Source organism: Tachysurus vachellii, chromosome 26 (genome assembly GCF_030014155.1).
Source record: "Tachysurus vachellii isolate PV-2020 chromosome 26, HZAU_Pvac_v1, whole genome shotgun sequence".
NCBI classification, from domain to species: domain Eukaryota; kingdom Metazoa; phylum Chordata; class Actinopteri; order Siluriformes; family Bagridae; genus Tachysurus; species Tachysurus vachellii.
This window is the reverse complement of record NC_083485.1, coordinates 8,190,664-8,218,008: the sequence shown is the minus strand read 5'-3', so window position 1 is coordinate 8,218,008 and position 27,345 is coordinate 8,190,664. Positions and strand designations below refer to the sequence as shown.

The 27,345-nt window shown below is 38.1% G+C and overlaps 2 protein-coding genes across 2 annotated transcripts in view; one reads left to right on the top strand and one right to left on the bottom strand.

Annotated features, from left to right (window-relative positions):
• lrsam1 (leucine rich repeat and sterile alpha motif containing 1) overlaps positions 1–9,680 on the top strand; it is a 15,308-nt gene extending 5,628 nt beyond the window's left edge. The window contains exons 14-24 of the mRNA XM_060862602.1: positions 243–313; positions 1,442–1,541; positions 1,624–1,711; positions 1,813–1,887; positions 3,118–3,198; positions 3,553–3,648; positions 4,470–4,568; positions 4,681–4,812; positions 4,985–5,045; positions 5,141–5,325; positions 6,307–9,680. Of these exons, the coding sequence (XP_060718585.1) occupies positions 243–313; positions 1,442–1,541; positions 1,624–1,711; positions 1,813–1,887; positions 3,118–3,198; positions 3,553–3,648; positions 4,470–4,568; positions 4,681–4,812; positions 4,985–5,045; positions 5,141–5,325; positions 6,307–6,429 (1,111 nt within the window). The 3' untranslated portion in view covers positions 6,430–9,680. The remainder of the gene's footprint in view (positions 1–242; positions 314–1,441; positions 1,542–1,623; positions 1,712–1,812; positions 1,888–3,117; positions 3,199–3,552; positions 3,649–4,469; positions 4,569–4,680; positions 4,813–4,984; positions 5,046–5,140; positions 5,326–6,306) is intronic.
• fkbp15a (FKBP prolyl isomerase family member 15a) lies at positions 9,627–27,345 on the bottom strand. Its single transcript, XM_060862601.1, has 25 exons — positions 27,193–27,345; positions 24,930–25,036; positions 24,736–24,814; positions 24,562–24,631; positions 24,359–24,433; positions 24,174–24,272; positions 22,778–22,927; positions 22,520–22,588; positions 22,290–22,433; positions 22,037–22,164; positions 21,610–21,655; positions 19,937–20,035; positions 19,613–19,792; positions 16,923–16,989; positions 15,745–15,848; positions 15,427–15,525; positions 15,254–15,327; positions 15,026–15,122; positions 14,507–14,678; positions 13,923–14,059; positions 13,537–13,692; positions 11,841–11,924; positions 11,685–11,750; positions 11,118–11,225; positions 9,627–10,261 (listed from the first exon to the last, which is right to left on the bottom strand). The coding sequence occupies exons 1-25, from the start codon at positions 27,255–27,257 to the stop codon at positions 10,004–10,006; spliced, it is 2,733 nt and encodes a 910-aa protein (XP_060718584.1). The 5' UTR covers positions 27,258–27,345; the 3' UTR covers positions 9,627–10,003.

Here is a 27,345-nt window from a genome sequence, read left to right as displayed (position 1 = left end):
TATGGTCAGGGTTGTTGGAGATCTTCCCCAATAACACTGGGTTGAAGACTTATCAACTATTTTCAAAGAGACTAAATACCTCAGCTATTTTGATTGCTTATGATTCATCTTCAAGTAGTTATATGGTTTCTTATTTAGGAGTTCCATATTTTAGGATTTTAAAGTGAATAGCCACATGGCACAGTATTACTTAACTATTACTTATAAACCCAGTTATATGTGTATTCCCTGCTTGTCTGTAGTATCCGTATGGAGCATCTTACTGCCATCACGCAAGAAGAAGCCAGTTCTCTGAGAAAGAGAGACATTGCAGGTGAGATACATAGTCTGCAGACTAAAGTTTCTTTAAAATCACAACATAAAATAACTCGGAAGTGTTTAATTCAACAGTAGGTGTTGGCTACAGCAATTCACTTTGGCATGCTTTTTGGATGAAAAATATCCTTTCAAAACAAATGCTGCTTAAAACCTACCCTCATATACCATGGAGTTTGAATAGCACAGGCAAGAATTTGGCCATTGTTCGCCAAGTTGTTCTTATTTATACTGGAATATCAGCTCTGTCAGGAACATCAGCTCTGTCAGGAAATTGTCTGACTATATAACAAGAACTCGAAACTAATTGAATAAGCTCTTAGAAGAGTGCCTTATGTTGTGTTATCCAGCATTTGATAACTGGGGCATCACAGTCATCTAAGTTATTTTATTTAATTACACTTTTTATAACTTTATACTTGAATTAAATGTATAGCTTTGGTTAATGTTTTATTCTTCTGCAGAGGATGTACAACAAGCAAACAGTGATTAACCAAATTCCTTGTGTGTCAATACACCTGGCCAATAAACCCGATTCTGGTTCTGATTCTGATTAAGATGCAAAGATATACATTATGTAGGTTTATGCAGTAGGAGTGGGGACACCAATTCCTGACCACTGGCCAGCTCTATTCAAACTGCTGCTTGTGCAAAGCTCAACACACTCAGAGGAGAACCTTAAATGACCTCTTCTATACCCAAGCTTGCACATCTCCAATACTGGCTAATGTCACTCTGATTGACAGGGGAGAGAAACACAGTCCCTCCCACCAGACAGCATGGCCAATTTTGCTTTCTTATGCCTCTTTCAGCAATTGTATAACGTAGCTGAACTGCATCTTGTGTACCACAAATCCAAGAAAATTTGCATTACTTTTTTTTTCATGCTGCCAAAATAGGCTGCACCAAAAATATACAATGTTTCTGCTCTGCTTATGCGTCCAGTGTAAAACAGGCCTTAGACTTCCAGTCACAAATTGGCTGTGGCATTGTTGGGATGGAAAGTCATAATATTCTTTAGTTAGGGTGAATGAATTTCTGTTGCATTTAGAGTTTGGTTTTTCTATTTGTTCTACATGCTTGTAAAAATTTTGTGACATCTAACAGTTTCTCTCACTGTGTATAGTTGCAATGCAGACCATGTTATCAGAGAGCTATTCCTTGGGGTTACTGCAGGAGGCCAGTGAGATCAGGAGGCAGAATATGATGTCTGAAGCCTGCAAAAGGTACAAAAAATGTTTTAGTCAGAGTTCTACACATTACATTTCTGTTGCTTGGGCATTCAAGTCTTAATTTTCTTCTCTTTAGTATGGAGACCTTGGACAGGAAGTTTGAGCAGGTTCTGGCCTTACAGCAGCTTGATAAAAGCAAAGCTATCAGCCAGATCCTTCAGGAGGTAAAATGTTTTTCATTTCTTACTCAGACTGGATATGTTGCACCAGGACCAGAATTCCCTTTGGGAAAATACATTGAATGTGATTTTGGTTTGTCCTGCAGGAGGAGATGCAGAAGACAGCATTTGAGGCCTTGCAGCTCCAAAGGGACAGTGTACATGGCTACATTCGCAACCAGGTAGATATCATGGTCTATGTTTAGATTTACTACTATATCTATTCATTTGGCAGGTTAATATACAGTAGAGTGTTGAGCTATAATGGTTTAGAGTCTTACTCAAGGACCCAGTATTGGGCCTTGTTTCACAAACTGGATATGAATGCATTATCAATAATTGAATTGAAAAATCAGAAATTGCATTGCTGTGGTAGCTCAAGTGGTTAAGGCCTTGTGTTGTTGATCGGATGATCGAGCTGGCAATGTTGGGCCCCTGAGGCCACTTCAGGGTGCTGTATCATGACTGACCCTGCGCTCTGACTCTAACTTCCAAAGTTGTGATATGCGAAGAAAGAATTTCACTGTGCTGTAATGTATATGTGGCAAAAAATAAAAAGGCTGCTTTTCAAAAATTGTGTCATAGATAACTGCCTGTAATGGCAGAGTTACACGCTTAGTTTAGTCATGAATTATTTTACTTAATTTCTTTTCACTTTTCTTGGAGCTTTGTGGTTAATGGGTGCGATTAAATGCAAATCAGCAATTTGTTATTTTATATTGGGCATATGTGGACATAGCAGTACAGTGGAAAGCAGCATTAGAGAATCTTTACTTATCAAGAGCATAGTTCATCTGCAGCTGACCATTTTGTTTGTTTCTTTTTTTTGTTGTTTACTACATTTTTCAGCTTTTGCTCTCAACCCTTTCTGTTCACATACTACCAGCAGTGTCATCTGATGTAGTGTTCAGAGTACCCCTGCAATCAGAAATGTGATATATTTTTATTATTGATTAATTCTTCTCATGCAGCTTATTTTGTAGACTTGAATATGTTAAAGCAGCACTGAAGTAATTTTTAAAATAAGAAAACCTTTTGATTAATCTGTTGAAACTGATTCAGGGAGCAACAACAACAAAAAAATTAGCACATTGGCTTAAAGCTTTCAAGGTTTTAGGAGGAAATTAAAAGATGTATCATTTGTAAATGTTTTGGTTATATTTATTTAGTCCATAATAGTATTCATTGTTGTCGTTCATTTTTGACATGTTTGGTTGTTGTAAAAAATGCTGATAATTTCATAGAATTCCAAAGAATGACTACCCAGTTACAGCCCTCGGTCGTTTCAGGGGCATTAAAACATGCTGAATATTTTTAGAGTATATTATAAAAGCTAATGGTTCAGGGGCACTTTGAGGCTTCTTATTGGTTCTACCTTTTGGCACCATCTCATCATGTCTTCGTGTCTCTAGATAAGACTAATTGAGGCAGAGTTAATGCAGTTGACAAAGCTGGAGGTTAAAAGGAGGAATCTGGATGCCGAAACCTTGCAGGTATGTTGGAAAAGCGGAAGCTGATGTGGCCAGTTTGGAGTGTACCATTTCTGTGTATAGAATAGCAGAATTGTTGTTGTTGGGTAGTGGACACATCGTCCTTATATAACTAACCATCTGTTGTATCCATAAAAACACTGGATTCAGAAGATTTGGTTCATCCTTACTTTCTTTTTGTATTAAGTATCCATTAATTTTTAATTAATTCATTCATCCGATCCTTCATTGTTCTGCTTCTTTCTCTTTGTTAGTCCAATATGCTCAGCACCATGACTGTCCAACAGCCATATATGCAATCTTAATGACTTTGTATCTTTTATACGGTCGCATGTGTATGGTTTTCGGTTTTGTCAGGAGGCATTAGTAGAGCAGAGGACTGCTCTGTCAGATATGCTCCAGCAGCTGCTGAAACAGAAGGATCAGAGGGAGGTGGAACTCAAACAGATCTTGGTAAGGCTGCTGTGCAACTGAGCAAAGTACTCAGCAACTTAAAAGAAGTGTGTGATTGATTTTTGGAATAAGAAACCTTTTTGACACCATGTATAAACATACTTTTACTGACCACTTTATTAGGAACATCTTAGCACATCTTTTTGGTCACAAATATGTGGAAGAAGATCAGTGCATACTGTCATACAGATATAATCAAGAGCTTCAGATAATAAATGGGGAAATCACAGTGACTTTAACCATGCCTTTTGTGGTAGAAGGCGCATGGTTGAAATTTGTCTCCTTGTCCTCAGCTAACTCTTGGCCACACCCCCTTTAGCACAGCTTCGTTGGTGCCAGGTCGGCTGGCTTGAGCATTTTAGAAACCGTTGATCTCCTGGGATGTTCACTTGCAAAAGTCTTTAGAGTTTCTAAACAAAATAACATTGAATGAGTGTCAGATCCATCAGTCTTGTTGAAGAGAGAGGTCAGTAACTCAGACAACCACTATTTACATCTGTGGTGACCAGAAAAAACTCTCCAAGTTATCTTTGTGGTAGTATGAGCATCTTACATTGTTTCCAGTTCTGTAAAATAACTTTGACTCTTTTTACACTGCTGATAACATTTGTTGTTTAATTATGCCAGTGCATATGTTGGCCTTTCTTTTTCTAGGACGCTATCTGCACTAATTTACTATATTTGACTTTGTTTCATAATATGTAAATTAGTAAAGACAATGTCATTCTTTAGCATTGGCCCAAATCTTCAGACCTGGTGCTTGTGTTTTTACATGAAGCTACACTGCAGGTATATACAGTAAAGTTGTGAATGTCATTTAGATGGAGATGGAGCTGAAGAGTGATTCCACTCAGCAAAACTACTGGATGATCCAATATCAAAGATTGCTGGATGCCAAGCCACTGTCTCTGCGCATGCAGGTTAGTTTACTGTAGACCAGTGTTTCTTCTTAAACCTGTAACTCGGATGAATTAATCACATTAAGATGTTAAAATCTAGTTGTATTTACCGCTTTGTTTCATTCTCTTACAGGAAGCCGGTGTGGATACTGAACTGGTGAACTTGTTGTGTAAGCTCTCTGCTCAGCATTACCTGCCAATCATAGCTCATCATCGAATCACTGCAGAGGCTCTGTGTCACATGACCACCAAAGACCTCAGCAAGGTCCGCCTTTTTCAGTCTTATTAACATTAGTCTTTAGAAGTGCTTTTCAGAAAAGACACAATTTTACAAGTGTTTTTCACTAGTTTTTCATAAAGAATTTCTTACTATTACTATTTCTTATAGCAAAGATAATGTCATGTCAGTCACCTTAAGATGCTTCCTGTTATTTCAGTTGGGGATCAGTGAAGTGGGAGTACAGAAATCTCTTCTGCACTGGGCCAGAGAACAACAGAGTAAGGCGACATACTTTTTTTTTTTTTTAAGAATTTTTTTCTAACGGTTATTTACCATAGAACTGACTCTAAATTTCAAATGTCTCCCAACACAGATTCTCCAAAGAGTTCTCCTAGGAAGTTCCAGGAGGTACAAGAACCTGGTCCATCCGCACCCACAACACCCCTGCAACAGCAGCTGACTCCACCTCTGACCCCCAGTACTCCACTGACCCCTACTGCCCCCAGCCCACTGGACACACCCAGCACCAATGAGTGTGTGGTGTGCATGGAGGATAGGGTAAGGATTCTGTTCTTATTTTAGTCCAGGAGTGGGGAACTGCATAAGAGAGAGTGACCAGTATTTTTAAGTCCTCTGATACATGAATGTATTTCTGCTGAACTTAACCGTAGAAATTCATTTTGAAATATTTTGTATAAAACTTTCTAAAATGCTGCAATGGCACTGAAAATATGAACATCCTGTGTTTTTGGTAAGCTAAGTCGGTCTGTTACAGTAAGTTAGGAATGTATCTAATTGAATTGAGAGACGTTTGTGACCTGGGAACTTTAGACCTTTTGTAAAAATGGGCAGTTTTTTTTATGAGTTAACATATTATAAAGGTAAAGATATTGTGTGTTAAACCTTTGAGCAGCTATATACATAGTGGTTATGCTTTACCTTAAGAGATTTTTACCAGTCTAAATGAACTCAGTCAAATGAAAGATTCCATATAAACTGTTTATATGAAACATAAACCTAGCACTCTGTAACCAACCTTTGTTTATATGTATGGCATATGTAGTGTTGTTGAGTCCAAAGTGTACACAGAAAGCAGAGTCTAGAGGCTGCAGTAGTGTCAGGGTTCAGTGTCTGCAGTTAGTGTCAGGGTTCAGTGTCTGCAGTTAGTGTCAGGGTTCAGTGTCAGCAGTTAGTGTCAGGGTTCAGTGTCCGCAGTTAGTGTCAGGGTTCAGTGTCTGCAGTTAGTGTCAGGGTTCAGTGTCTGCAGTTAGTGTCAGGGTTCAGTGTCCGCAGTTAGTGTCAGGGTTCAGTGTCCGCAGGATTTAGTGTTCACAGCAGTGTAAGGGTTTACTGTTTGCAAGGTTTACTTTTTGCAGGGTTTAATGTCAGTTTGCAGGGTTTAGTGGAAGTATGTTTTAAAGAATCACCTGAACTGGATAGAAATGGCGTATATACAAAAGCTATGTAGTCTTATTGAGCTATGAAATATACACAATTTCAAATATCACATTTGCACATTGTTCTTGTATCTTTTCTTAGTCCCTGGTGGTCTTCTTACCATGTGGTCATATATGCTGCTGCCAGGTCTGCAGTGACGCTCTGCTGTCTTGCCCGTTGTGCCGCAGTAACATCTCTCAGCGCATCCGCCTTTACCACGGCTGAACCTGTCCAGGACCTGGTCTGACCACTCATGCACTTTCATGCTAAGAAAATTCCTCCAACTCCGATTTCATGTCAGAAAGGAGGCTTTATAAGAAATCATTTAACACGCATTTCATTTAGTGAGAAAGGAGGATTCAAAGATTTTAACCTCAGCAGATAATCAGCAGCTCTGGTTGTAATGTTATACATTTGCACTATTTAAATACTCGTGCCTTTTTGTGTCTGATGTGTGCTAATCCTGACAGTTACCACATAAAATTCATCCGCAGGAACTTAAACTTCCTCAATTACTAATCGTCCTCTCTATTGGTCATGCTTGTGACTTATGACTTAAAGCCCCTGTCATCTTATTATAACAATTAGCTTTTAACCGTTAACTTCAGCTTTACTGAGTTGAGTGTTCTTGTATTTGGTAGAGGCGTAATATCAGTTCTACTAACATACCAATTAGAATTAACCATCCGCTTACTCCAGCTCCACATTTACCCCTAAAGTGTCATCTTTCCTGATCCATTGCCTCTTTGTACTTGAGTGTAAGCAAAATTGTCATTATTTCCCAATTTGCCATTTTATACACTACTATTTTAGTTTTATGTGTGGTAATGGTGAGTAATTCTACCTCTTCTGTTTCAATGGTGAAATGAGAATTAGAAGAGTGTATCTCAAATTCACACCCACCTAATGCTGTAAGAATGTCGGCAGTGTCCGAATACTCAGTACTTACCCGGGTTGTAACTTCATAAAATAGTCTTTTTGTTTGTATGGTTCAGTCTCACAAATGTACAAATGGAAATGTGAAAAGTTCTTCTTGATCTTGGTCATCTTGGGTCACAACCCTAATAAGTTAATCAGCTATTAAACATCTGATAGTAGGCAGTTATATAAGAGCTTGTTTCAGTTTGTGATGTGCTGATTTTTGCATCACAGTCAGTCCTATACTCTGTTTATCAATGTACTTTAGCATATACACGGACCAGCCACTCAATTGAAAACCCCTTTAATGTAAAGTATAAAATGTAAGTGCATAAAAACACAGAGAAAGTCCAGAGCTTCATGTAATCCTCACATCAAACATCAGAATGTGATCTCAGTGTCTGATGGACTGTGTGGAGTATTTCTGAAGCTGCTCAGGCACTGCAGTGTCTAGAGTTTACACAGAATGGTACACATCCAGTGAGTGGCAGTTTTGTGGGTGGATATGCTTTGATAGTTGAGAGAGGCCAGAGGAGAATGGCGAAGTTGACACCAGCTGGAAGTAAGCCAACTCATACAACCGGATGTGTCTTGAAGTGGACACAGATACTGCAAACTGAACCGAAGATTGTAAAAAATATCACCATACATTTTTAAACATTTAAATCAGCCCGGTTTTCTATCATCTTGGCTGAGAAAAGTGGGACCAAATGGTGTCTCCAGCTGTTGTAGCCCATTTGCCTGATGGCTTAGTGTGCTTCGTGGAATGCATTTCTGCTCAACACCGTTGTAGACACACATTGTAGTGTCACTTTTTGAGTTACTTTAGACTTCTCTCAGACAAGGGCCACAACTGTTCCTATTAAAGTGGCTTGTGAGTGTGTATTTCCTGACTCTACCCTTGTTGAACGTATGGCATGGTGATGCCAGGGGCTTTAAGACCAAAGGGAAAATATCTATTAATGTGTACTTGCATTGCATGAATTCCTTTACCATCACATCTCATAATGTTAAAAAAAATCATGTACTCGACCTAATTAAACACTGCCTTGCTCTTATTAGGTATATAAATATCTACACTTTCAATGTTTTGAAGGGTTAATGTCTCAGATATTGTGGCATATCTTGGCCAACAGCAGACTTTAGTTCATGTTTATAGTTTTACATGGCCAATCTCCCTCCTGGCACCTCCGGGATGTTTTTATCTGCTGTGGGTATTTGCATTTTTTCACAAAACCATTAATTGTAATATTCTGCAATGGTAGTGTTTGGATAGAATATTGTTTTTTCCAAAGACTTGTTTCTTCATTTTGCTGTTGATTTGACATTTGGTGAAGGAGTGAATTCATGTAATACATTTTCATATATAGTTACTCCTGAGTTTCTACCTACATTTTCACTAAAGTGCTCTTATAACCAAGCATGATTTAAAATGTCTCTCATCTAGAAATGTAATTTAGCATGTCATAACATAACTATAGAAATTATATAGACAGTGGAATAGTATTACTGTGCAAAGGTCTAGGTCTAAATTCTATATTTATGTTTAAGGCAATTTAAATGGACAGTGTTTGTACAATACGTTAGTGTTAGAATAGATGTAACTTCTAAGCACTAATACAATAAATTTAACAAGAATTGTGACATTGTGGTGGTGGAACTTTGTGGTGTTACACCCTCTGGGTGTTGAGCCAGGTTTTAGACCTACACACTGTGCAGGTCTCAGTGAACCAGGAAAAGCAGCAGTCATAGACATAAATCAAGAATATACCATTCTACCAAAGGTCACATAAATATCTATAAACACATCCATTTATGTTGTGATTAATACATTGTTAATTTCTATCTTTGCAAAGGCGGGATAATGCATTACTCAGGAGGCCCAAGACTTTTGCACTGTACTGTATAAGCATGTCTTACAATCATTTTTAATAGAAATATCTGCTTCCAACACACTCATTTGTGATGCTTCACTACTTATTCACACAGTCTTCATACATGTTTCCCTGGATGTGGTTTGAAGCATTATTGTAAACATTCCATATTCCATAATAATAAAAATCTTATCTAATGCAAACGCATTCTGCTAATCAGAGCTGGATGAGATGGAGACCTGTGTAGCAAAAGCAAAAATCAGCAGCAATTATATACAGTGCTCCATCTCATTTAAAGTGACTGATGTCATTTGTGAACTGCTTGCATAACACATAGGCTGTGGAAGTCCTGTAGGACATACTGTGCATATTCTTGCCTTTAATGTGAAACACTCAATTTGAATTGTTCTCTCAACAAACACTGTAAAATTTGTTTTTTTATATATATATTAGTTTTATTCTTATTTAGGTTTTATTCTATGAGAAATTCTGATAGAACACATGCAGTTTTGTTAGTGTTGTGAATTTGCATTACACTGTAGCAGGAACCAGCCAGTATATTAGCAGTGTCATAAATACTCCTTAAAAAACCTCTTTCCTATATATGTATGCAGTGTCCATTTGTGTCTAAAAAATGTTATTAAAATCTTTTATTTAACAGAATAAATACAGCTGTAAATTACATATTACAATCTTGCCTAGTCTTGTTATATGTAGCTGCTGTTTCATCATATAAAGAAAAATGAGATCAATATAGAGACATTAGATCTGTTCATGTCAGTATAACCTATATAATAATACTTAAAATTCTGCAATTATTCCAGTATATGAAGTCCTTCCTCTAGTTTTAGGGCTGTTGCATGTTCAGTGAGTCTCCTGCTTGCACACACTACTGACCTGGTTGGTGTGTGTGTCCATTTCTACACCACCTTTGTTTGCCCCTTTAGATCAGTCACTGAGTGAATGAGTGAAGGTTCAGTTACTGTTTTATTTCCCTTTCAGACCTTTCACTCTGAGTTCAATGGCCTCTGCTTCTCGATATCTGAAGCTAATGACGCATCGCCGCTCACTTCAGAAGTTTCTAGACTGTTGACTTCATATGCTGTTGTGTAGGTGTGATCCAGGCTCTGGGGGCTTTCCAATTCTTCATGTTTTATTCCATGTTCTTTCATTCTTTCACTTTCTTGTTCTTCTGCAGAGATGTACTCCTCCTCCTCCTCCTCTTCCTCAGGCTTTTGCTTCTTAAGGAATTGCATAGTTACACACTAACCAAAAAAAAAGGAAATAATTACGTCACTGACAATATAACATGACCCCAAATTATTCATACATTTATCTTCGGTAAGTAATTTTTCCTGGTCACAGCAGACCTGCGGGTGAATAGGTATGAAAGGCGAGATCACACCCTCTATTGGATGACAGACAGACTCACTCACACTGAGGAACCTGAGCTGAGGATCAAACCACAGACCCTGGAGTTATGAGATGGCAACACTACTCCAATATGGAGATGAATTATTTAGGGGTAATCAGCTCATCACTATGCAGAAATTGATCAGTGCATGCAAGCTGGATACAAGCCATTTATATCCCATTTATCTCCTTTCTCATTTATTTTCATGGCCAAAAGAGGACATGACTGTTTTTTCCCCCCATTCAAGTCCACAATGGTCCATGGATGCACTGGAGTTACCCCTATATAGTGTAAATGCGATGCTAAAACAAACTTTCACTTCAGCACGAATAACCTTCATCGAAATACAAAAATACTACCCAGCTACACCTGACTGCTTTATGGACAGCATGCTAACATGGCCGGAACAACGTACTGTACAGATTGCCTCGACTGATGTTCAACGGAGATGAGACTAAGTACGAGTCAGCTGTTATGAGACAATGCATTTCACAGTATAATATTTAACAAAGTAGATAAATGCATGAAAGAATGCAGGTGTTTCTAATAGTGAGTGTGTTTAGTAAGTCTGATTTATTTAATTAGTCAATGATGTAGCAGCATAAATGCATAAAATCAGGGTGGCACATTATGGCCAATTTTGGGGAAACAGGTACAGAAGGAAATGTGTACTGACATTTTCATGACTTTTTTTAGCTGTACTCTACCTTGATGGTACTGAGGACTATCTTCAGGACCGATTCCCCAGGCTGAGACTCCTGCAGATCAAACTGTGCTCTCAGAGAGTGGTACAGCTCATTCATCAGCCATTTCACCTGGAGCAAGACATCATGAACATGCATGCCTTTGTGAACTGAAGAAGTTACACACGTTCATAAATGAATAACATAAGCTTCATTCTGACATTGACAAGCGCTTCAGTGGATATTTCATGGCAAATACAGATATTGAGCAAGGGAATGCTCAGAGTAATTTTGGTGGCTTTTTGCTATACATTAACTTTCCATCAGTCTGGTGTGGCAGATGCACCTTATGCACACCACTTGTTCATGTCTAGTATACATGATCTTTCTACTCATGTCTAACAAGTTTCCATTTTTTAAATGGAGGTTTATTTCAAATAATTCACTTCCCATTTATCTAATACATAACGGTTCAAGGGGTGGGATTTTGCATTCTTCTGTGAGGGTTTTTTTTGGCCTCAGAATCAGCAGGAAATTAGTGCTCTTTGTTGGTCATCGAGCTAAATTACACACAAACCAGGACCATATCACCTGTACAGCCAGCTGGGCCTCAAGTTGCTGTCTCTCTCTCTCCAGGTCCTTCTGTAATTTTGCATTCTACAATTCAGAAAGAAAAGAATAATAATAAAGGAATACATATTTATGTGATGAGCACATCTACCCACAGATGACTTCCTAACATGGTACCTGTTTTTGTAGCAGAGTATTCGCTTCTTCCAGTTTTGAATTCCGTTGCTTCAGTGCTGCATCACACCTCTCCTGACACTCCAGCTGAATAGAAACACACACACACAGTGTAAAATTGGGCTGTTTGAATTTATTTTACAGCTTATCAAACATCTGTTGTTGCTATAAATGAGCATTTATATTACACTGATTTCTGAAGGCAATTCATTGATTTCTACTACAGCAATTACAAGAAAAAATTTGATTAGAGCTGAAATAACTGGGTGACTAGATAAATAGAATTAGTCTCTTGACCCAATAGAAAGAAAATAAAAATGGCTCATTGGGCCAGACACGTCAATGGTGTAGCCACCTTGGACCCAATAACCTTCTAGATTGAGTGGTATTTGATGTATTTGACACTATTTACAGATAAGCGCTCAGATTATTTTATAGTCTGTAAGTTCGCACTACTTTGTGTACATTAGCTTAATACATTTAGTACATAACTAGTTCTTGGATAATGTTTAAGTCCGAAAGAATTCATTTATGGACTTGCCAGATGAGGACTTAGACCATCATATAATTATGAAAGTTAGGTTTAACCAATTGTTTATGAATACATTTTTTATTTTTTATGAATAAGTTTTTTTTTTTAATTTATTTAATAAGTGGTGTGGGTCAATAGCAGTGAAATGCTTGTTTAAAGTGACCATGTTTTGTTGTGTGACCATAAAACAACTAATTATAGATAGACATAGACATATACATATACACACATACACACACACATACTTCTAAATTGATGCCTTATCTCCTTGCACAACGATCTGATCTCCCCTTCAGCACAGCTCCCAACCTTGGGGTAACCATGGACAATCAACCGTCCTTTTCCTCTCATATTGCTAATGTGACTCACTCATGTCGGTTTCTTCTCTACAACATTAGAAGTTCCCTCCACTGGCTTCTGGTAGCTGCACGCATCAGATTCAAAACACTGATGCTGGCATACAAAGCCAAAAATGGACCAGCTCTGTCTTACCTAAAAGTCCTCATCACTCCTCGCACTGCACCCCACACCCTCTGATCTACCAGCACTGCTCGACTGGTTCCACCATCTCTCAGGGTAAGAGGCAAGTATACTACAAGACTCTTCTCTGTTCTGACACCAAGGTGGTGGAATGAACTTCCCCTAGAGGTCTGGACAGCTGAGTCACTGGCTATTTTCAAGCGGCGGTTGAAGACCTACTTATTCAGGAAACACTTCAACTAGCACTTCTAGTTTTAAATCTTTTGCATTTAAAAAACACACAACCTTTGACACTTTTTCATTGTAACTTTGAACAAATGTTTTAAACTCATGGTATCTTAAGTATGTAATCTAGTGAGCCAGCATTAATGTATCCAATGTTAGAGATTTAAGCACTTATGTACATCGCTCTGGATAAGGGCGTCTGCCAAATGCTGTAAATGAAATGCAAATGTAATGTAATGCTATTAGATGGGTAGGAATGTGTGTTTAGTCAGCTTAATCTCAAACTGATATCAGAGAAGTCATTTTAGTAAATTAAAGTTCACTGGTGTAAATATATGAGGTGAGACAGAGCCAAGTTTAAACCTGCAGTATTCTCATGCATTACACACTACAGCCCGTGCTGATTGAAGTACAGTATCCATGCCTCTCTATCCACAGGACAGAACACACTCGACACTGTACCTGTGCTCTGCTGTGTATTCCAGCCTGTACTCTGGCTCTCCTGAGCTGCTCAAGGAGCTGCTGCTGTTCCTGATCACTGCTGCTACGCTGCTCCTCCAGCTCCAATAGAAAGCGCTCTCGTTCCTGCTGCCACTTCCTCTTCCTGTCTGACAGAAACTGGTGTACAAACACACACTATGAACAACATGAAATGTTGTGATTTTTCATATGATTTCAAAGAATGATGTGCAAAATAATTGAATTTACTTCAGTTATTTCAGGATTTTTATTTTTATTTTTAAATAAAAGATGACCTGCTTTGGCAGGCAATTTTGGATACACTTAAGCAGACAGCTCCAATCAGATTTTTTTACATATCTATTATCCTTTTTAAAACATACACACACCTGGTTAAGGCTCTGGTTCTCTGCACCCAGGTCTCGAATCTCCTCCTCCATGTTGGTCATTGTCCATTCCATCTTTCTGCGCTTCTGTTTCTCTTCTCTCCACTGCTGCTGAGACTGCGCAACCTCCTTCTCCAGCTCTGTACATTATTAAACTTACACTAATTCTAATGCTAAAAATTCTACAACTCAAACCTCTCTTAATGGTAATAACTGCATTGGAATAGATTGTAGAGATAGATGTTAAGATACATTGTAACTTAATTTTAAAATTTTATTCTGTTTCTATGCTTCTGTAAAGCTGCTTTGAGACTATGTCTATTATTAAAGGCACTATACAAATAAATTAAATTGAATTAGTGAGTAGTATTGATGAGGATCAGATCATTTAGGTTTGTCCAACATATTCTGCACTGGTATAAACTAACCCATGATATTACCCTCAATGGTGCATCAATTCAAGCCTTAAACTAAAAAACAGATTTTTTTAAGCTGAACCAAATAATATCACTTACTATGAAATTACAATTACAATTACTCAGTCAGTTTAATGAATAAACAGCTGGAAGGCAAACAATGACCTCTACCTTCCACCTTAGACTCTAGAGTAGTGATCAGATCACACCGGCTCTGGCTTTTCTGCAGGACGGCAGTGAGCTCGGCTTGCAGCTCTGTCACCTTCTGCTGGAGACCATCTGCCTCCTGCTGCATCTTACACACACGAGAGGAGAAGACGTCCAACTCTTCAGCCAAACGCACCTGAGAGGAAAAACAGTCAGTCAGTAGTTTTTCCTCTTTGGCATTAAAGTGAAGTATCTTGAATTGTTCAGATTACACTGGTGTTTTTTTTTAATCCTGTGCCACAATCGTTATTCTGTATCTCACACAAACAGTGCTGCTCTGCAATAAGAATCTGTCTTTCAGGTTTTGACTGACTGTATGTATCAAAATTTGGACATGTTTTCCTGCATGGAGTAAATAACAAAAGAAAATGTTCATGAACTCATGAAAGTGTATTTTAAAACAAGTTTAGTATGTATATTTTCATTAGTTAAACACTAGACTGGCAAAGAGCCCCACTGGAGATAGCCTGCAACTACACATACCTTCTCCTGCTCAGCATGTAGAAGCCTGGCATGATGACTGCTGCTCTGAAGAACGCTATTTGTCTGTTCCAATAGCAAGCTGCTTCTCTCCATACACCTAAACACACACCCCACATTTAGCCAACACTGCAGCATACTAGGGCTTAATGGAACGTTCTATTTCATAATCAATAAATGTTTTGCTGACTAAAAAGCTGATAGTATAAAGATGGATTTGGGATGACATGCCTCTGGTCAGCAAGCTCTCCTGTTTTACAGTGCTGTTCCTCCTCTCTAGAGCCTGTCTCCAGACTGGAATTTTCCTGCAAAACACACACATGCATCTCCACACACCTGTCAAACAATCATCCCAGTACCACAAACAATTCACCTTGTTGAATGCTTCATGAGGCAAAACACACCTGAATAACTCTCTGGATGTTGTATAGGGTCATGGCTGTTTCCAGAGATCCACTGGACAGAGCCAAAGAGCTGATGCCATGTTTATGTAGTTCATCCACCTGGGAGAGAAAAGTTTACGTTCAACAAAATTTTTAGTAAAGTTGTGCATTCAAGTTTGTCTACATTGCTCTGATCTATAGGACGCAGTAAAAGGTCTCTTCACCCACATGGAATAGATGACTATAACATGTGTTGAGTTTTATTAATGTAATACTAAAAACACACACAGATTGTTGTAATGTATGTCTGCACCAGGTACCAAAGAAAACATACAATACCTTAGATGCCAAGTAGTCAATTTTGTCAGTCACTCTTGCAACAGCTAAGCGGATTTCAGTATTATGCTGCCGTGCCTCAGTCATCATGAAGGAGCCGAGGTCGGCTAAATGGAAACGTGTGCAAAATAAATCTACAACTAGTATAGCAGCTCAACTACATTTTTTTTTTAACATGATAGAAAGCACAGACATTTACAGTTGCCACTATGCACCACCACCATTTAGTCTTTCACCTTTCAAAAATTCTGCATTAACCATTTATTATAGCCCTTATTTACACAATCCCTCCATTTTCACAGGCTCAAAAGTAATTGGACAATTAACTTGTAAGCAGTTTCATGGCCATGTGTGACCCGTTTCCTCATTATTTCATAACAAATTAAGAAAGAAAAAGGTCTGGTGTTGATTGTGTTGCCCCTGAGTGTTGAACCCAAAGAGGTGGTGATTGAAGTGAAGGAAGCCTTCATTAAGCTGGAAAAGAAAACAACAAAACAAAAACTCAGAGTAATAACACAAACAAAAAGTGTTTGTCTACATTTGGTACATTCTTAAAAAGAATGCCGAGTCCAGCTACACCAAAAGGCCTGGAAGACCATAGCAGACAACTCAAGAGGATGATTGCAGAATTCTTGCCTTTGTAAAATAAAAATAAAAAAATTAAAAAAAAAAAACCCCACACACACACACAACATTTTCATAACATCTAGCCAAGCAAAGAACACTCTAGAGGATGAAGGTGCATCACTGTCAAGGTCTACAATCAAGAGACAGCTTCATGACTGTAAATACAGAGACTTTACCTCAAGAGGCAAAGCACTGGTAACACTCGAGAACTGAAGTAAAGAACTGGCAAAGTGTCTGAAGGAATGAAACTCTGTATTTGGTGAATTGTCCAGACTTCAGGACTTGCAGGATTTGCATCCAAGTATTAAAATAACCCTTATATTTAAAATGATGTTAGTTTGTTCAGTTATTTTTGAGCCTGTGAAAATGGAGGTGCTGTGTACAAAATGGCTGAAAAAAATTCTAATTGGTTAATGCAGTGGACTTGTTAAACCCCTTGAATTAAAGATAAATCATTTCAAATCCATGGTGGTGGTATACGGAGGCAAAATTTCCAAAAATTAAAGCAGTGAAGCATGACAATCCAGTTGTATAAAAGGAACCATTTTACTCACGCAGGTAAGCTGTGTGCTGGGGTGGAAAGGATAACGTGAAAGGTTGCAGCTGGGATACAGAATAAGGCTGTTTGTTAAAGGAAAAAAAGTCGATTTTGAAAAATATCCTGACGTCCTTTATCATAACCAAAAAAAAAACAAAAAAAAAAAAAACGCCCAATTCTCTAACCAATTTTGTAAACATTCATTTTCATAGACCATATTTCTTATACTACAAAATACATTGTTATATTTTATACATTAGCCTAATTTTATTTAATATTGTCTTTATATCTTTAGCTTAACCAAGTCACACTCTAATCAGTGCTGGTGCTCCTCAGGGATGTGTCCTCTCCCCACTTCTATTCTCCCTCTACACTAATGACTCCACTTCAAGTGACCAAACTGTTAAACTCCTGAAATTTGCAGATGATACTACGCTCATCAGTCTCATCCAAGATGGCAAGGAGTCTGCATACCCGCAGGAGGTGAAGCGGCTGATTCTATGGTGCAGTCAGAACAGTCTAGAGCTAAACACCCTCAAAACTGTGGAGATGAAAGTGGACTTTAGGAAAGACCCCTGAACACTACTCCCCCTCACAATATCCAACAGGCCGCTGTCATCTGTGGAGGCCTTCAAGTTTCTGGGCATTAACATTTCCCAAGACCTGAAATGGGAGTGAAACAAACTATCATCAAAAAGGCCCAGCAGAGGATGTACTTTCTACGCCAATTAAGGAAGTATGGTCTGCCACAGGAGCTGTTGATGCTGTTCTACAATGCAGTCATTGAATCTATCTTGTGCACATCCATGACCATCTGGTCTGGTGCAGCAACAAAACAGGACAGAAACAGACTGCAATGCACGGTTACAACAGCAAACCTGCCCACTCCCCAGGACTTGTGCGACACAAGAACCAGAAACCGGGCAGGAAAAATCACCACTGTACCTTCGCACCCTGGACACAACCTCTTTCAGCTCCTCCCTTCTGGCAGGTCCTACAGAACTTTGCTTACTAAAACTGCCACACAGGAACAGTCTCTTTCCCCAATCACAATCACCCTGATTAACAACTCACCATAATTATATTCCCTGCTTCATAGCATAAGTACTGCATTATCAAAACGGTCAGTCATCACATCATCCGTGTATGACACACACTACTGCTGTTGCATGGTGTACAAAAAGCATAATATTGCTATTTGCACTTCCCACACTTTATGTACATAACAGATCAGTCATATATTCTGTATTCATATTTAATACTCATAATATCTATCTGCATTGCATCACATATGCATTGTCTTTTATAGTCTGTATTATCTTGTATAGTATAGTGTTACTTATGTCTGTACTTTTGAGAGTCACAAACAGCTGGAACAAATTCCTTGTGTGTGTCAACACACTTGGCCAATAAACCTGATTCTGATTTCACCTGCCACTGGGTTCATTAGCATTATTAGGATCCTTTTTTTGTGGTTTTTGTTTTGTTGTGGAAAAAAAGTGATTGATGCATAATGCATTAAATAAGATTAGGTAATACTCAACAAAGCAGACAAACATTAGAAAATCATGAAAGAGGCAGAAGTCAGAAACATTAGAATCTATCCTTCCACACCACACAGCAACTATTGATCAGTATTTAATTACTCTATATAACTAACCTATTTTGATATAGTTGAAACCAGAAGTTTACATACACTGAATAAAAAGACACATGACCCATTTTTCCCCTTCACTATCTGACTAAACTTTTCCCATTTTAGGTCAGTTACAAAATTATTAATTTTGAGAGAGAATTTTTCAGAATTTTTTTGTTCTGGGGTTGAAAAGCACGTTTCGCACCAAAGCATGTTCATCTCCGGGACCTGTCTCCTTAATGAACGGTATGATGGTTGGACATATGAACGGTGTTTATACTTGCACAGAATTGTTTGAACAGATGAATGTTGCACCTTTGGGCATCTGGAAATTGTACCAAAGTATGAACCAGCCTTTTGGAGGTCCACAATTCTCTTCCTGATATCTTGGCTGATTTCTTTTGATATTCCCATGATGTCATGTGCCTTAAAATACATCCACTTAACCGATCAGAAGCCATTACATCATCCAGGCTTTGAGATTAGTATGTCTTTAAACAATTTGGTAGTGTATGTAAACTTATGACTTTGAAGAAAGTAATACAAAATTCTCTCTCACATTATTCTGGCATTTAGCAAATAAAAAATAATCTTGGTAATCCTAACTGACCTTAAAAAGTAAAGGTTTTGTCTGATTTAATGTCATGGATGGATGCTTTATTGATCCCGGAGGATCAATATATAAAAATATAGGAATACCACATATCAGCAGGTTGTATAGGATTAAAAAATAATAATAAATATAGACCTATCCTCAAACTGTTCACGATTGTTGCTAGTGGTTCATAATATGAGGAAAGCGAATTTAAAATTGTGATTTTTTTTTACTAGAAAATTGTGGGGGTTTTTTTATTTAGATTCCTATATAACTAAAGAAGCAATGCTAGCCAATCAAAAATAAGCTTTGATTTATTGATTTATTTATAAATTTTTTAAAACAGTACACAAAAAAGCTGATTTTTTTTTTTAGGAGGGTGACAAATCTTATAATCTAATCATATTTTAATACTTTTCATCTAATAATAGTGATGCTGCATAAGGAAAATGAGTGAGGTAGATCAACATCTCACCTGGAACGTTGGATCTGAGTAGGCATGCACGTCTTGAGCTGTGTTTGTGTTCATAGCCTCTGGGTGTTGGACGGCTGCAGTTTTCGAGGAGACTGCAGATGAAACCGTTTCTACAGGCAGTAGAGATGAAGCAGCAGCTTGGGCTGATGAACCACATGCTGATGTAGAGTCTCTGCTTTCCTACACAGAGGCAGCAAACTCAGGCTGACATGACAAAACATTATGTGCTCTGGTGTATGCGTGATATCTGAAACATAAACCTGGAATTGATAGTCAATTCTGACTATACGTCTTCATTCTCTACATTTGCATGCTTCCCCTCACCTCTGTCACTGACTTGCTTGGTGTCGTAAGGAACGGCAGTGTCAGCTGCCCCATTTTAGCCATGCGGGAGATGAGCTTGGCTTTATCTACATCTGGAAGCTGCAGTTTACAAGGAAAGAAAAGAAGGAAGAACTTTAGAATCATGTTGAAAATATTTTGATAAAGAAAATCTAAAATCTTCATTATTGAGTCATTTTCATACATCAAATACTTCAGTGTACATAGAAAACAGAGCTTTGAATCAATTTACTGAATCTGTATTTAATCATTTTATGAGTGTTTCTATACTGTTGTTCAGCCATTATCAATAGTTTAGGTGAAGTCTCTCAGTTAAAGCTGCAGGTTTTTATAGAAATACAGTTCAAGGTTTTATATAATATAAAGTCACTGCATGCCACGTATATCAAAAAGTCATCTTTGTTTTCTGTAAATGATGACTTAACTATTGTAAAGTAAAATAAATCCAGTTAATCAAGAGCTTGCCCCTTGGACCGTATTCACACATGATGCTCAGTGGACCAGAGACTGAATTACACAAGTTGGGAGAGAAGGAGAAAAACTCGGTTCACACAAACCCAAAATAGTAACAATCTATTCGCATAAATAATAAAATGTAAGCGAGACACAATTGCTTCATGTTTGGTTTTTTAGAATAATGATTATTAATGGTGCTTGCAAAGCAACATTCTTGTTATTGTGCCGGACAAAACTTCGGCGCATAACTTGTCCCGCAGCTTTTGTCCTAGACCCATGAATGAGGTGTCAAATCGACCGGCTCATTGAGGAGAGGTGTGCTATGACTTTTATAAGCGATCCAAAAAACGATGTTCGCATAGCGGACGAAAAAGCGGGCAAAAAAAAAATCCCATAGAAATGAATGTGAAATTTGCACAACATGGACATGTGACATATCAAAACAATCAGCACAATGCTACATGATGTGCTATTTTTTTTTTCTCACACGACATCACGTGGAAAAAAAAAAATTTGCACAAGATGGACATATCAAAACAATCAGCACAATGAGGGGAACTTGCCACGTGCAAGCACCATTCACATTTTCTTCAGCAAATGTACATTCTAGTATTGAAATTCTATTGAGAATACCACATACAATACCTTCTAAAAGTATTCACCTCCTTGGTTTTACCTGTTTTTTTTGCATAAGAACCTGGAATTAAAATGTATATGTATATATATATATATATATATATATATATATATATATATATATATATATATATATATATATATATATATATATATATATATATATATATATATATATATTTTAGTATGTGGGTATTCTCAGTGGGTATTGAAGGTATTGTATGTGGTATTCTCAATACTAGATTGTTTACTGGATTGTTTTGGGGTTTGCACCATATAAATTACACAACATGCTTTTAATGGTGAATTAAAATAGAATATATAATTTTTTCTATTTTAATTCACCATTAAAAGCATGTTGTGTAATTTATATGGTGCAAACCCCAAAACAATCCAAACCCCACAAAAACGTTCATTTATAATTGTATGATTTGAAATATCCATGTACAGCCTGCAGAGCAACTTCCCAGGCAGGGATCAGTCAAAAAAGTAAAAATGGAAAGCATCTGGTTATACACTCACTGTTTTCATTCAACAGAAATTATTATCAGAATCAGACTTACCCTTGGAAGCTCATTTAGACTTGGGCGCTTGATCGATGCTTTATGTCTAAAGATTGAATTCATTTTAAAACGTCATTAAATTGCAGTTGGCTACAGATGGTGTGTGTATGGAATTTGTAAACATACATGTTTTCTACACTGCACTACATGCGTTTGAGTGGAGTCTTAAATTTGTCTGATACCACAAAACAAGTTTACACATTACAGCTATCTAAGAGGGACATGGTAGACATTATCTTTGGTGGAGGACTCATGCTTCATTCTCTAATTTTACTACACTAGTTCAAATAATAACCCAGCATAATTACAAAATGTTAAGTTCCTTGTAAATGCTAGCTGGGAATTTTGCTAGTTATTGCTGGTGCAGTGGTATACATAGACATGATTTGTGTAGTGTAGGTCAGACTGGGATATGTTTTGCACAAACCCTTGGTCAGAGCTGCCCAAAGCACACTGGAGTGAACTCTCAACGTTTCCATCTAGAGCAGGGACTGGCAACTTGTTGCTGTCTGTAGATCCTGAAGCAAGGCAGTCTACATCTTTGGAGAAATTAACCTAAATAATAAGTTGTGTCAGTTACACCAAAGAATAAAAACTACCACTAAGCAGATGTGAGAAAAGCCTACACTGAAATGTGGATGTCTTTTTCAGTGAAGTAGAGAGAATGAAGGAGCGCCTACCTGATGAACCTCCACAGCAAACACAAGTGTGCTGGAGGGTGGCAGACAGTCTGGATCACCTTTTGACACATAACTCATGCTGGAGGGAACAATTATAAGACGTCGACCTCCTTTCTGCATACCCAACATCCCCATTTCCCATCCCTACCCAAGACGGAAGAGGAACAGACAAACTGAGCAAATCTGACTCGTGTTCAGTTTAACAAGCCAAGTGTGAATGAATGTCTCACCATCAGAGGCGTGTCAGAGCCCAGGCTCACTCGCTGGAGCTCGTCTCTGCATGAGCTGGACTCGGATAACTGCAAAACAAAGTCACTTGGATTCTGCTGTAACAAATCTCTCTGGAATGGAACAGGACTCACAGCAGAGAAGTCCTGCTGTGTGCTCTCTTAGAGCACACATGCATTATAACACTCATTTTATCGTGCAAAAAAATGCTTTAACCCCCCCTTTTCTGAAAGCACACACACACGTAAACACACACAAACCTGTCCTATAGCATGATTCTGAAGCAGCCAGCTAGACAAGGCCACATCCACTGTGTCCCCCATGCCGACAGTCTGTCCCTTGCCATGGACCAAGTCCTGAGTCAGCAGCGTGTCCCTGCAGGTCTGACTGTTCCACCTGGCCACACACACCTCACACACACAATGATTTAGACATATACATTTATTTATTTTAAATAAATAAATAAATAAATAAATAAATAAATAAATAAAATCCTCAGATAACACGAACTGGATCATTTTAGAAGAATTTCATTTTGGGAAACAGAAGTAGGAATACACAAGAAGTACTGTTCCTTTAAGTACGGTTCAATCATATGTTTAAAACAAATCAATTCAAACAATTTAATACAAACGTTTTTTCAATGTGATGTTTTTGCAAGACAGCTTAAAGGACCGATTAACAAATTTTAGATACTTCCTGGTATTCGGTATATGTAAATGAAATACAGTGTCTGACCCCAGAGAGCATGAAGAAAACAAGAACACACAAGTGCTAACGCTCTTCTCCCATTAAAACATAAAAAGACAGTGGCTGATAGATAGATAGATAGATAGATAGATAGATAGATATATATACACATACATACACATACATACACACATACATACACACACACACACACAATGATACCTCGAGATACGAGTGCATTGACATACGAATCCTTGAGATACGAACAAATTGTTGAGATACGAGCATCCGAGCCGACGTCGCCGAAACAAAGATCCCCAACAACCACGTGTGAGATACGAACATCCGGGAGTAAACAAAAGGGAGGGATTAACAAACCTCCTTGAACAGGATTTTATTAAAATGCCCGGCAGACGTTAGTGAGGAAAGAGTGACAAAAAAGGCAAAAACAAGTGAAGAGAAAAGCGATGAAGAAAATTAAGCAAAATTAATGAAAAGAAAACAAAGTGTAGCAATTAAGTTCAGTTAAGTTAAGAGAATTTCAGTCAAGTTCATTAATTTTAGTGGTTTAGTTAAGTTCCATTTTAGTGGCAGCTACATAATTTTTATCAAAGCTATTATCTGCCATGTTGTTCATGTACCTTGGAGAAAAGAAAAGCCAAACTAATTTACCCAGAATAAGCAAAATGAGTGTTTTGAAGCACAGACTACTTTCTCATTAGCAAGTCAGTCTTGTAGTTTATTCTGCAATTACGCTTGCAGTGTTTTCCCCTCAGTCTACACTATGTACAGCAATACAGCAGCTATACTTGTGGAACTTAATCAGAAATTAGAAACAAATCTTACTAACCAGACAAGGATCATGCTAGAATCATTACAGAGCAAATAAAATAATGTTATTCCTCTTGAGCTTCCACATAAAAGTCTCTTCGCTGAAAGCTTATACATATAGTTAAGACTGATTACCGCTTTACAGAAATCTATTCTAGCTTCCTCCGAGTCAAACTTCAGAGACCAGCTTTGCCGATGATCATCATAGAAGGCAGTGTAGTTACCCGGCTGAACCTGTGGAATGAAATTAAATTATTGTGCACGTCACTGATGCTACTGGAAATAAACAAGCAGTGAATAAAAGGCAAAGATCAACTTGCCGTGAAAACAAATCCATGGTGAATTCGCGCTGTAGTGATTTGTTTCTGTTGACTGCCATACAGCAAGATTTTATACTGTGAGGACAGAGCAAGAGAACAGGCCATGAATTAAGCATACAGGTGTAAACACTTATCACATGTGCGTTGGTGTATTAGATGTAATCTGGCTTGAGCAGTCGTTGTCTTGACCACTATCCTCTCACCTCTTTGTTCACATGGTTTCCCAGGATGGCCGCGCCCAACTTGCCATGTGTCACATATTGTCCGTTCACACTGAAAAATCACTTTGTTACAATTTTATTATAACCAGATGTGAAAATAATTCAGCTGTTTCATATTATACAGTCAAACAATCACTATTTGTCATATTTACTTACAAGCGAAATGTATGGACAGCAACAGCCAGTAAGACAGCTGGAGCTGGTGGAGGAGGTGCTCGTTTCTGAAGTGGTGGACCTAAAGTGGTGGAAGCCACATTTGACCACATATGTTCGTCCACTAAATACTACATAAATGCTACAAATATTTTTTTTGTGTGAAAATTGAAATTGAAATGTGCTATCAGGTGTACCAAGAGCGGAGGGGACTTTTTTGGGCTGCTTAGGGGCAGTGAACTTGAAAGTTTCATTTCCTTCAGACTCAGCTTGGCACAGACCAAAGAGAGAGGCCAGCTTTGCCCTATGAATGAACACACACACACACACACACACACTGTCACTTATACATCTTAAGAGCAAAAGGAGAAAGCTTGTTCCATCCATGAAGCAGTTTATTAAGACAATACATGGTGTTCAGCATTACTTCCAAACACCACATCTGTCACGTCATATTTAAGTGATTACCACAAGCCAGAATTTTAAACACTGCCTTGAACTAAAAAATCGAATTGACTTAAAACTTATGGGCAGATGTTGAAGATTATCAGGGTGCACAAATCACTACCTTGCGTGCCACAAACAGCAGATTTTGTGTCTGACTCAACAATCAGACAAAGAAAACAACTTGGTATGCTAGCTAGCCATAAGTTTTACATAACATTAGTGAACCTATTCAGTTAGGTCTCTGAAAAAGCAGACCACGAGTCTGAGCAACACACAGGGGTTTGACGGAGTCCAGGCAATGCTCTCAGAAGGTCTAATGAGTTTCCACATGTTCGAGTTAAAATGAACAAACACATTGGAGAAAATCACTTCAGTCAGGCTGTCAGCTTTTGTAGTCCTTTCTGTAAAACTTTCCGCAATATTCTTTTACCGCATCCTTCTGATTCGGAAGAATTTCCATTTCAGGAGAATAAGAATTTAGTGTACTGACCCCTGCACCTCCCTCCACAGATAGTCAGTGTCCCATATAGTCGACATGAGCACTATGGTTCAGTCACTGCTTAATAGTGATGAGGGTCCAGAAGATGAACAGCTTTTCTCTCACTTCAGTCCATCCTGTGATTCCTCAATGTGGATCACAGCTAGTGAATCAGCTTGCCCTGTAACAGCTATCATGTGAGAGGAATTACAGCACAGAGTCTTGTGCCTTGAGGTAATCTGTGCTCTACCCATCACATGGACTCTCTGTGTTTGGGTTGACAAGACAAGGACATCAGGACAAGTATTAATCATAAAATGGCAGAAACTACAGGAAACCCAGGGGGAAAATGCATAAAGCTGGACTTGTGTGAATGTTTGAAAATACAAACGGATGTATGCCATACAAAGGCATTTCATCTTCAAACAGGGACTCGGATATACATCATGGATAGATATCAATCTATGAAATAAGCACAGCAGGATTAATGGTCACGTTAACATGAAATTGAAGATTTGGATACTGATCTGTTCATAGAGATGAGGAGGTGAGAGAGCTGGACTAAAAATAAATGACAAATATTTTTTTGTCTCGGTATTCAGGTAAGGACGAATTGAGGGTTAAACCCCACTGGCATAACTATCAGCGGATAGTCTGATGGCATTGTGGGAAATCTAGCCATGGCACTGTGATAACCCAAGTGCAGGGCAACATGTCAATGAAACTTCAAGCAAAACTAAACAGAAAAGTAAAGACAAATGGAAGTGGATTTTAGTGTAATAATACAACCTGGGTATCATTTAAGATCAATCTAAAGTTTTCACAACAGTCCCTTTAGATGTCCTCTACACTGCTTCTCTCTTTATACTCATCCCAAAGCATCCAGAAATTGTACCAGCTCATGAAGTTTTTGGACCTTCACTGAGATGAGGGTGACTCTGTGAGAATCCTGAGGCATCTAGAGATTTACCAGCTCCAGTTGGACTCTGCGATACTAAAGAGGAGATGTGAACCCCATGTGGTCTTTTGCATCAATACAACATTTATCAGACTCTATGTTTATAATCACACCCTCCAGTGTCACCCATATGAGTATGAGGTTTCCCTTTGAGTCTGGTTCCTCTCATGGTTTCTTCCTTCACCATTCAAGGGAGTTTTTCCTTGCAACAGTCACCTTAGTCACCTCAGACTTGCTCATTGGGGATAAATACAAACATATTTAAATATATCTAATATTAATCTTGAAATTGTTTTATTATATTAATCTTTATTATTCTTTATAATAACCTTTTGTTCTATGTTTATGTTCTGTAAAGCTGCTTTGAGACAATGTCAGTTGTAAAAAGTGCCATACAAATAAATTTGAATTGAATTGAATTTGAGTTGAATAGATGTTAATTAATGCTTGGTATTGAGTGATGCTTTATTATTTCTGGCCAAAACACCCTGAACATGCAGTGAGCAATGTCCTAAAATCTAAGCACCTTTTTTTTTTTTTAACCAACAGTCCAAGGGTGGAAATCTTACACTCTTACCCGCTTTTAGGAGCCAGAAACTCTCCGTCATGGTAATCAGGAAAAATATCATTCATCTCTTTCATCCTGAACAGAGAGATAGAGAGACAACAAGGCACGCGATCACCACTAAAATCCACCGCGCGCGAGAAAACGCCTGCTTTCGACGACGCA